Below are 11,224 nucleotides of genomic sequence, written 5' to 3'. Positions count from 1 at the left end.
GTATAATACACATATAATATATGTGTATAATTACACACAAAAGCTACGGCAAGTGACCATTCAATGTCACTGTTGTGTGGACAATTTGGCTGGCAGAACTTGGCACTGTCACCACCAGTAACCATTAATGTCTGGCAGCAGGGAAAAGATTAAAAGGCAATATAGGAAAGTTAAAGAGTTTCTATATTTGGGTTTGTGAATATACGTCTTTCCAATTAACTTTCTTAATGGTTAACTGGTCTCCAGGTTCTTGGTATGTGTCTCAGATTAAAGGAAGTCTGTAAGAACTTGTACTTCCATTCTGGACAGGTGTGAAATTACACTTTCCAGAGCTAGGGACTTGCTACTTTTTGTGCTGATGCCAATGGTTCTGATTATGCCACACCAGTTCCAATGTGACAGAAGGAGCACCTTCTCTATCTGAAAACACTTTCATAACCTCATAGTACTGAGACAGCTAAAAGTTTTGCGTTGGAATTTCTTCAGGCAAGAAACTAAGCCTACTTTTCTATCCTGCAAATCTTTCAAGAGACGTGACCAGCCCTTTGCTTAGATTTTTAAAGCTACATGTCTGCCCAAACCCACAGAGGTTGTTCAGGGATATAAATTCAAGCACAGAAAGGTACTGAAAAAAAGCTGGATCCTGGAGAGAGGTTTGATTTTTGAGACACTGCATTCACAACTGACTGGCTTAGGCAGTTCCCATCCAGTATTGATTTGTCCACATTCAGGCCATTACCACTGTCATTCTTTTCATAAAATCATAGAATCATAGAATCAACCAGGTCCAACCCTTGATCCACTACCGCCGTGGTTACTAGACCATGACACTAAGTGCCACATCCAGTCTCATCTTAAAAACCTGCAGGGACGGAGAATCCACCGCTTCCTTTTGCATCCCTTTAGAAGAAAGCTCAGCTATTTAACTTAAGACTGGTTTCTGCTACAGTGACCAGGCACCTAAGAACCAAGGGAGTTCTTTAATCACAGAACTAGGTATTTATCATAGTTCTAATTAACTTGGGAAAGGATGAGCTTATCTTGAAGCACACAAGGTAGGTCACTTAATCCATTGGAATTAACCTGGTTACTTATAACTAAGCACATGAATAAAATAACTTTTAAAAATAACCAGAAAAAAAGAGAGAAGCAAACCCCAGAGAATCTGGTTTTGTAGTTGGCCCACATTACATCAACTTAATTTATGAAAAGCCTAAGCACTAAGAACTGTATTTAGCATTCCTCAGCAGGACTGATCTTAGAAAAGGATCTTATTTGCATGACATTGTGCAAGTCTTTACAGAATCCTCTCTTTAACAGAGCTGATGCTAACACATCTCTGAATTACGGACTGGAAAAAAAAAATCAGTTATTGCTTATAAAAGCTCATATCAGGCACTACTGTTACAAGAACTAATGCACATTCAGGTGAAACTTTGTTCTACAAATCTTCAGCATTTTTATTTTTTTTTCTCATTAATACAGATTTTAAACCAGTTCAGGATTAAAGCATGCAATTAAAGTTGCATAATGGTTTTTATTTTTTACTTTATTTAAAACATAGTCCATCTCTGCTTAGAACATGACTGGACTGAAATTTATATTGCAAGTAATGTTGAAAAATGTTTGCATTAATGCAGTGCATAAAATATACTGAGGGGATAAAATGGTCTCTTATTCCAAAATTCTATATTAACTAAAATACATAGATTTACAGTAAGTATCAGCAATTGGATTGCTGATTCCCATCCTGATAATAACAGTCTTCCTTCTCCATTTCCATTTAGCAGTTATATTTTTACTGATGCACCAATGAATTTTTATTTTTAATGGGCAGAGAAATCACTGTCTTTACTCCTATATAAAACTATTATGCCATGCCTCAAAGGGGCTGCACAGGGAACAACATAGTTTACATATACCTTTAAATCCAAGTTGTTTCAGTCCATTTTCCTCCTCCATTTGATTTTACAGTTCAGGATAAAGCAGAACAGTTGTAAATTATACTCTACTAAGCATAACCAAACTGTATGTGGAAGGATATATTTCATAAATATTAACCTTAAAACAATGAGACCATATATATGTGCAAGAGTTTATTACAGTGATCAGCTCATTTACTAGTATTCAAGAAAAAGCTGCAGAATATAATCATCCACAAAGGCTGGGATTTTGCAGTTGCATTCTGCCAACATTTTGGATCAGTTTGGAACAACTTTTCAAATACATAATATAAGTTATTCTTTGTGATGGAAAGCAAAAGACCAGCTCAACAGCAACAAAGTTCCTGACAAGTTTCTGAAAAAGTTAACCATAAGTTTTGCTTGGTTGCTCAAGCACAATCCAACTTAATTCAATATTTGCATCAGATCAGGACTACCTCCCTGAACCTGTAACAATGTGGATGTGCAGAACCTAAAACAGGTCAACTATAATTGTTAAAAAAACTAAGAACAAAAAACTCCCAAAAAACAATACAAAACCCACCAAAACAAACAAACAAAAAACCTTTCTACAACTCCTTGTAGATCTTCAGTAGTGACCTTTTCAAGTTACTAATTTGACACCATAACTGGGGCCTTATCAATTAGTCACTACAGAAAATAAATTAATAAAAACTAGGATATGACTCAGCACTTTGCATCTTTAAACCATTGTGGTAGCAATCTTGGAAATTGATAATACCCAACCTAAAGACAGTCTGTCCTTACACAAACTAAGTTTAACCACAAAACTCTAATTCAGATTTCAGTTCTGACTATATCTGAAATGAAAATTGAAATCACAAAAAGAGCTGTCTACTATTATTTTTGGAGAGTTCCCAAATGCTGTATTAATCGATCAGAGGCAAAGATAAAAGATTGCCTTGACACAGCAGATTTAACAATGGTTGATTAAACCTCATTCATAGATTAAAAAAAAACTTCTGGCTGACTCCTCACTGAAAGCCTACAGAAGAAAAATCACTAAAATTTTGCCCATCAGCAAGAAGTACACCTAATCCACTAACAAATGCAATTTGGAGTCACTGGGAATAAATTAACCTTTACTAAATGAAATAGCTGTTCATCATGGACAATAGATAAATAACTAGAACTAAAAGAGTCTTCTCTCTCTCAAGCCACTCTGGAAGATTCGAAACAATCCTCAAGTCTATTCAAAACCCACTACAAGTAGAGTAGCTGCAACTCAAATGTGTGAAGTCTTCTCAGAGGTAATAAGAAACAACACTTGCAAGCTTCACTGACAGAAACATAGTATATATTCATAACACGTCCAGCATATCATAACCCCATTAATTAAATAAGTGAAATAAAGCAAAAATATTTGAAAACCCACCAAATCAGAAAACTGGAGTTTCTTTCACAAAAGGTCATTATTCTCTTTCATGCTTGAAAATTTCAGTCTTGCGAGCAGTAAATTTCTTGGGAAATCTGGGCAAACAGAACTGACATGCACTGAACTACATGACAAAGTTTTATCTAGGACTGAAGAAAACAAAAGGATGCAGTAGAAAGGGAAATTTTAAATGACCAATCATGCCCTTTTTTTTAAGAACAACCTGCTTACTGTTAGTTTCCATTACATTACAGTGTATCTGGTTTCCCTGGAGAACTTATTTCTGTGTGAGGACTCATCTACTAATTTGCAATTATTTATTAAACTTGTTTTTGTTGTTATTTGAGAATAATGTTCTCACAGATAGAGAGGAATGGCATTATTAAGAAAGTTGTCAGCTTATAAATGAAAGGGACCATAACATTAGTGAGAATAAAGGAAAAAGAAAAAAAGAAGAAAAAAAACCCAAACAAACAGTCCCTGTTGTTTTGGTTTCCTTCCATACTATCCACTTCCTTCATATTTGATTTCATCTGCTTCACTGCCACAGTTACGTTCAAAGCTGAATTCCAGTTTTTCCAGGAGCCTTTCCAGAAGGAAATGCATTTTAGGGTCAGGGTTACTGACGAAAAATTACCAAAAAATCAAAGTCAGAAAAAAAAAAAATCACAGAATTGTTGAGGCTGGAAGGGACTACAATCCAGAGACTTAGCTATAGATTAGTTTCCTAGTTTCCTTTTCCACTGCCGATCTGACAATATCTGATAGTGCTTTTGCCAATACTATATGTGTTCCTGCAAGCAAAGGTCTAATAGCATGAAGCAGAAGTACTTCAGCCATTTTAAAAACATCTGAAACCAGAATTTAAAAGCATCAAGCCAGGGAAAAAAAAAAATAATCAGAATCCCCTGAATCCACAGCCAAACCCAAATGCATGATATTAATCCTCAATCCAGAAATCGTCCCCTTTCTTCTGCAGACTGTCTACTTGCTTGTTCGTCTAGTGCTTCAGGTCAACAAAATGTCCCACTCATCGACATGAGATATAGCCTTGCATTTCACTCAATTATAACATGGCACCATGTCACACAACGAAATTCTTCCCACTTCTGGGCCAGTCATATTGCATGACTGTGTTCATCTAAGGAAAGTGCTAAATTACTGTCCCCCTGATTTTTTCTATACATCTGTAACTCTATAAATAAAGCAGTGAGTCACTTTGGTATCTCACTGATAAAACACTGAATTTGATTAGTGATCAATATATCTCTTCCTCCATGAATATTGTAATGAAAATATACAAGTATAAATATTTAGATTATTCTGTTTGAAACTGCAGTTAAGCTATTGATGTATTACAAGAAGAACATCAGCAAGGTACTGTATGATTCTGTGATTTTCCCTTCCATTGAAACAGTCAGTTGAGCATAGTAAAAACATAAACTGGTAATACATATATTAGAAGGCTCCTCAGTCTGACAGCAAAGTATCACGGCAACAGCAAAGGAGAATACTGAAGTGGCCTTGTGTCAGATACACTGTTCCCTTTGGTCACACCTTCTGGATTTCCTGGTTTTGCAGTATCTTGTAATACAAATTAAAGCACCTAAATAAGCTCAGTTTAGTCCCCAGTCTGGAAATACTAATAAATCTCTGCCATAAAACACATCAGAGGTACAGAGAAAACACATGTGGCATAGAATACACACACCACACAGTCATTGAGGTATTATAAAGAAATATTTGGCTCAGCAGTTAAATAACATGCAAGTCTGAATGCAAAATTTATATACACCAGACAGTTTGCTCTGGTGTGTGGCAAATCAAATCCAGTTAGTACACCTGTGTTTGTTATAGGTGCCTATTCGTGTCGAAGAGAAACCATAGCCTTTCCCTTTTCCCCACTGAAAAGATCACTCCCTTCTTTTGGGCATAAAAGTGCTGTTGACATAAGAATTACACAGCGCTTAGTAATAATAAGAGTGTCCTACAAGAAAAAAATAAACAAAGATGTCACAGTATCATTTCTACTCTGGAAATCCAAGGGGGGAATTTTCCCACATAACCATTCTATATGAAACCTCTACAAGAAAGGTGCAATCCTCAACTGGTATTTTAGAAGAACTAGAGATACCGACAGCAGTCCCTAACCTGGAATTTAGTTTAATATTTGCTTTTTACAAAAAGTAAAATTCCACTTTGAATCAAAGTTCATAAAAACGGTAAGAGGTACCTCACCTAACACAGTGGAGAGAGATATTGCGAGAGGGGAAGGCTTTGAGTTCTTGACAACTGCATTTGGGCAGTATAAATCTTCCCTGGCTGCCCAGGATGCACTCCAGCACAGTCCCCAGCCCTGGCCCTTAAGTCTGAACATTGTTGGCATGCTGGTTTTGTGATCCTCCAATCTGGGAATCTGCTGAGCATGCCATGACACTCATCTTTAAAAATAAAGAGAATTTGGTACCTAGCCATAAATTAGTCAGTGCCCTTCCACTTTTACAACAGTGGCCTAAACCGTTTGCTTTTCTCAGTGCCAGAAGAGGTCCAGCTAGCACTCCTCTCCATTTATTTACAACAACCCTTACAATTACTCTATTCCATTGCTGTCTACTGCTGGCCCTTTATAATAACATTTATCAGGTTCCAAAAGTGTGTCAAGCGAGGTAACTAATCGCACTTACACCTCTCTCCTGTGTTCTCCCTTCCACTGCCAATTCCAACTTGCAGCAATCTGAATGTAAAAACCTTTACAGAATGCTCTCCTCGGGCAATCAAATCCTTTCACACCTCCATCTGTAATACACGTGGGTGAGAACAAACCATTAAAATAAATATTCAAAATATTTGTTTTGGATAGTGTGTGAAGCATTACTTTCTGGTGTACTCTTACTGGGAATAACAGGAGATATTCTGGATAGGATTAAAAAAAACCCCAAACACACATATTTAAGTGATTTAGGAGCTTACCAGCAAATTGCAGTGAAGTACTACTGCACATCTACTTTCACATTGATTTTGCATGAATAAAGTCTTCTGTGTAACTTTTGATGGTTGCACTCTTAATACCTGTGAGATTGGTACAACTGTGCAGCAAGTTGCAAAGAACTAGGCCAGTATCACAGCTGATCCAGTTTCACACAAACTTGCTCACACTTAGGAGTGTCTAATATCTATCTGCACTAGATAAAGTTATATTTAATCTCCTCCAGATGGAATAACACAGTCTGATGTACAATCATATGCTGCCTTGAGGACACATTTTAGCAGATCCAGGGATATAAACACATTGCTGAGACCAGCTGCTAGAAAACTCCCTGAAGGCTTTAGCCATTCATCAGGCCTGCATTAGTTACAACATTTTCAAGTGTTGCAATGGCATCTGTAACCTTCAGGTTACAATGTAAAGAGATGTCCGCTGATTTGACTTTCAGGCAAAGCTCAAATCCACTGTCTTTGAGTTTTAATTGTCCTGATTATAATATGTTTTGGTCCTCTGCTTTCTTCAAATATTTAAGTCAATAGAATTTTGCTTTGTTCTCAGGATGTAAAGCTGTAGCCTGATTTTACCATGCATGCATTTCACTGTGCTTTTAGCCAGAAAACATTTGTACATCAAGATTTCACTCAGTGAAATTATGTTCCCTTTTCTCTTTTGTGCCCAAACAGAAACTGAAAAAAAAAAAAAAAAAAAAGGAAAAAAGTGTACATAAATACAATGTTTTGGCTTCTGTTTTCTGTGGTTAAAAGTTTTGAAGGTTTCTCAGTTCTTTTTTTTTGGCTTCTTACATATCAAGACAACTTGAGAAGATAGGTTCACATAACTGTAGCAAAATACAGTGCTCACATTCTTAGTGTAGGGGCAATTTCTGACAGATGTATGCCAGGACTTTCAAATAAACAGTATGCATGCAGATAATGAATCTGCAACACTCAAGAATGTAAAAAAAGCAACTTGCAAAAAATTAATGCATAGCAAGAGACCTGTTGGTTCAGTGCTGCTAATTCTTAACTCTTCCCCTTTCCCACTTCAGAGAGAAAAGAGGCAGGAAAGAGGCATGCTGGGTTAGGAACGTAGATCTGAGTGTCATAGTTAAAACTGTACACAGAAACCTGCTCCATAAAACAGGTAACAGTCCACTCAAATACTCCCTTTTTTCTGCTGCTAGGCTCACCTTTCTGCATGTTATGACACTATGGGCATATTCCACCCAAGCAGTAACCTCTAGTGCTAAGGAGTACAACTAGTACAGAACAGTTCCAGAGTGGATAACATATGTTCATTTGAACAAAAATGTCACATGCAAGAAACAAAATAGCTAGTCTATGTACTTAGAAGTAAAGAACGGTCAAGGAGTAGATCCAAATATATCACTCAGTTTTAGGTATTATGAACATGCAAAAAGGACCAGCAGGTTTGTTCCAAAATGGTTTTCAACTGATGATCAGCTATAGCAAACAAACCTTGCAGTACAAAGTTTACACTCAAACATCTGAGAACTGTCCATCATCATCCTGCTTCACACAAATACTACAGTAATTGGAAGTCACTTTTTTATTACAGTACCGGCAAGTCATACAACCAACCCAATGACAGAGCAGGGAAATTTGACATCACCTCCAATCCAAAACAATACCTCCTGGCAGTTGAGCTTCCTAACATGCATACAGGAGAATGCTAAAGCATTTCTAGAAATGGAAGTTTTCCCTGAGTTTACAAAACAATTATTTCCCTTATGCACTGGTCCAGTGACATTTTGGTGCTTAAACAAATTGTGCTTCATCATTAGCATTTTACAAAGAGAAAATATAGCTAACTAATTACAAAGCATCTATGCACACACAATACAAAATTACAAGCCTGCACAGCCCACCTCATGACCACTAAAGCTCAATAACAAACTAACAAATCTGCAAGTCATTTATCTGTGCACTCCCATGGAACAGATTGACTGTCCTTTTTCAGTTTGCTAAAACTGGAACCATCAGTGTACTGACTCTTAATATAAACTATCTCCTATTTAATCAGGGAAACACAAACGAAGTAGAAATGAAACCAACCAACATCTGCCACCAGGAAGAAGGGAATCAAATACCGTCCTAAAATGAAGATTTCCACGGCAACAGCTAATTTATTTGCTAACCCCAGCATTGATTCATGCGGCCTCTGTTGCAATCACTGATGTGTGTGAAACACTAACCTTCATCACTTCAACTTGCAGGTCTTCATTGAGTGAAGGAGTCACTTTGACGGCATTCAGCATCTGATTAAGCAACTGTTTCTCATCTGAGTCTGTTTCCACGGATACAAACCTCTCATCAGACAGCAGCTTCTGCAGAGAGAAAATGGCAATGTACAGGTTGAGACAAAATTGCTCAATTCTTCTGTAAACTACTGCAACTAACTTATTAGTGCTTGGTACTACAGAGGTTAGGTTTTTTACGTAAAAATTTTAAATGGTGCCAATAATATAAAATGCAAAAATACAGCAAAACTGGGAAACACGTGCCATGAAGCAGGGGGGGAGTCAACATCTTTTGAGTCAGCTGCCATTCCAGTATCGTCTTTCCCCATTCTATTTCACCAGTGTCCAGAAGAAAGTGGACATCAGTAACTGATAAATCACTGCAAGTAATGCCCTCAGCAAAACATCTCAACATTTTGGAAGTGGGGAGAGAGTGGAACCTTTGCAGCTCCCCAAACCTAAAAACAACAAAAAGCCCCACTCAGGCTACTATTCTGACATCAAACTAGTGCTATCAGATCCCCTGCCCAGCAGGTGACAGAGTCACCTATTGTCCCAATCATTCCAATAGGGTACAAGGTAAAGCACAGTGAAGGTGGCACTTCTGATCACGAACAAGATGTGTTTTGCATCATTCAGAAGTTGATTAATAATGGATACAATCAAGTTCTCAGAAGGAAGGATACTGTGAGCAAGTGACTAACACAAACATACACAGGAGTGTGTTCAGTACAGACTGAATGAACTTCTGACTGAATATTTTAGACTGATCAGATTTGCTTTGCCTTGAAAAAGCCAGTATCTGAGCAACTATCAGCATGGTCAGTGGCACTACTTCCTTGGAGTTCTACTAGAAATGCTTCTTCTATTTAGTCTATAACCACCTTCATGGGTGCCTCAGTAGTGGCAGGCATCCTGCAGTAGACATACCCACTCAAGTTTTTTCTCAGTTCCCATGTTCTTAGAAACTCCCATGACAGAGCAAAACTACCTTGTCTTAGATCCCAGGAACACAACCTCGCTGTGTCCCAGTGCAGACTTCGTGAAGCCCACTTTACCCTGTACATTTTGCAGGACTTTTGTACTGATGCTCCTTTTCAGCTTCAACTCTGTAGCACATTTCACTGGTTCATTCCTTCTTACTTTCTATGCTTGTACTGGTTTTGGCTGGAATAGTTAATTTTCTTCATAGGATCTCACAGAGTGCTCTTCTGAATATGTGACCAAAACAGCATTAATAGCAAAACATGAGTGTGTTATCAATGAGCAGAACTTAGACAGTATCAAGGCCTTCTGTTTCTCAGACTGGCTGCCCAGGAAGTAGGCTGGGAGTGCAGAAGAGTTTGGCAGGGGATACAGCTGGGACAGCTGACCCCAACGTGACCAAAGGGATATCCCATACCATATGACACCGTGCTCAGCAACAACACCTGGAGAAAAAAGGAGGAAGTGGAGAAGACAAGGACATTCAGAGTTATGGCATTTGTCTTATGAAGTAACTACGAGGCTTAGTGAAGCCCTGCTTTCCTGGAGATGGCTGAACACCTGCTGGTTCATGGGAAGAAGTTAATTAATTCCATATAGGCTTTTGGTTGTGCATGCCACTTTGCTTTCCCTATTAAACTTCATCTTAGCTCACAAGTTCTCTCACTTTTTGCTTTTTGATTCTCTCTCCTATTCCCCTGCAAGGGAGAGAGTGAGTGGCTGGGTCTGGAACTGTCAGCCACAGCTAACCCACAACAATGTTTTAAAGAATTTCCCACATATCAGTACATCAAGTGTTTTAGCACTGTACTGCCTCATGAGATTTAACTCAAACTGCAGTGAAAATAATTGGGGTTTTTATATAAAGGAGAATGCTTAGTTCAGTATGGGAAATACGGAGTTATTGGAGAGAGTCCAGGGAAGGGTTGCTAAGATGACAAAGGAGTTGGAGCGTCTCTCTTATGAGGAAAGGCTGAGAGTTGGAACTCTTTAGCCTGGAGAAGGCTCAAAGAGGATGTAATCACCATATATAAATATCTGAAGGAGGGTTGCAAAGAGAACAGAATAGGATATTCTCAGTGGTGTCCAGTGACAGGACAAGAAGCTATGGGCACAAACTGGAACACAGAAGGTTCCCTCCAAACATCAGGAAACAATTTACTAAAAGGGTGATCAAGCACAGGCTGCTCAGTGGGGTTGTGGAGTCTCCATCCCTGGAGACATTCAAAAGCCATGTGGACAGAAACCTGGGCAACAGCTCTAGGTGACCCTATCTGAGCAGTAGAATTGAACCAGATGACTTCCAGAGGTCCCTGCTAACTTCCACTATCCTGTGACCTACCTGGGTAAATTTAAGTTGTACTTAATCTCATTTTTGTCTTTTATCCTATTTTTTAACGTATCTCCCTATCATCAGTTGTGTGGTTTGCTTTTCTGCCCTTCATAAAACTTTACGTATCATAAATGCAGATGAAGGACTGTATTGTTGCCTGGATTACCTTTATAGGCTTCTAGATAGGAGGTAACATTCTTATTTAACTGTTACCATACTGAAAATTCGCAGCTTTGCAGTTCCAGTTCTTACAGAACTCAAGTGTTACATGTAGCAATTTAGAAGACTAAAAAGATGAAATTTATCCTCACTGAGCGTTCCC

At 38.2% G+C, this 11,224-nt stretch overlaps 1 protein-coding gene across 7 annotated transcripts in view; it reads right to left on the bottom strand.

The window, feature by feature from the left end:
- The window catches only part of ARFGEF3 (ARFGEF family member 3), an 89,987-nt gene that overhangs the window by 63,571 nt on the left and 15,192 nt on the right, over positions 1–11,224 (bottom strand). For 6 of the 7 annotated variants that reach the window (XM_017825912.1, XM_017825913.1, XM_017825909.1 and 3 more), the window contains exon 4: positions 8,541–8,672. In XM_017825912.1, coding sequence (XP_017681401.1) covers positions 8,541–8,672 — 132 coding nt within the window. Of the gene's footprint in view, positions 1–6,023; positions 6,106–8,540; positions 8,673–11,224 lie in introns of those variants that run through there. The other variant, XM_017825916.1, reaches the window with a different exon arrangement.

The sequence above is a fragment of the Lepidothrix coronata genome, unplaced genomic scaffold (genome assembly GCF_001604755.1).
Source record: "Lepidothrix coronata isolate B3197 unplaced genomic scaffold, Lepidothrix_coronata-1.0 Scaffold123, whole genome shotgun sequence".
In the NCBI taxonomy this organism is placed as follows: Eukaryota; Metazoa; Chordata; class Aves; order Passeriformes; family Pipridae; genus Lepidothrix; species Lepidothrix coronata.
Note: the sequence above shows the minus strand (reverse complement) of the source record. Positions and strands in the feature narration are given on the sequence as shown.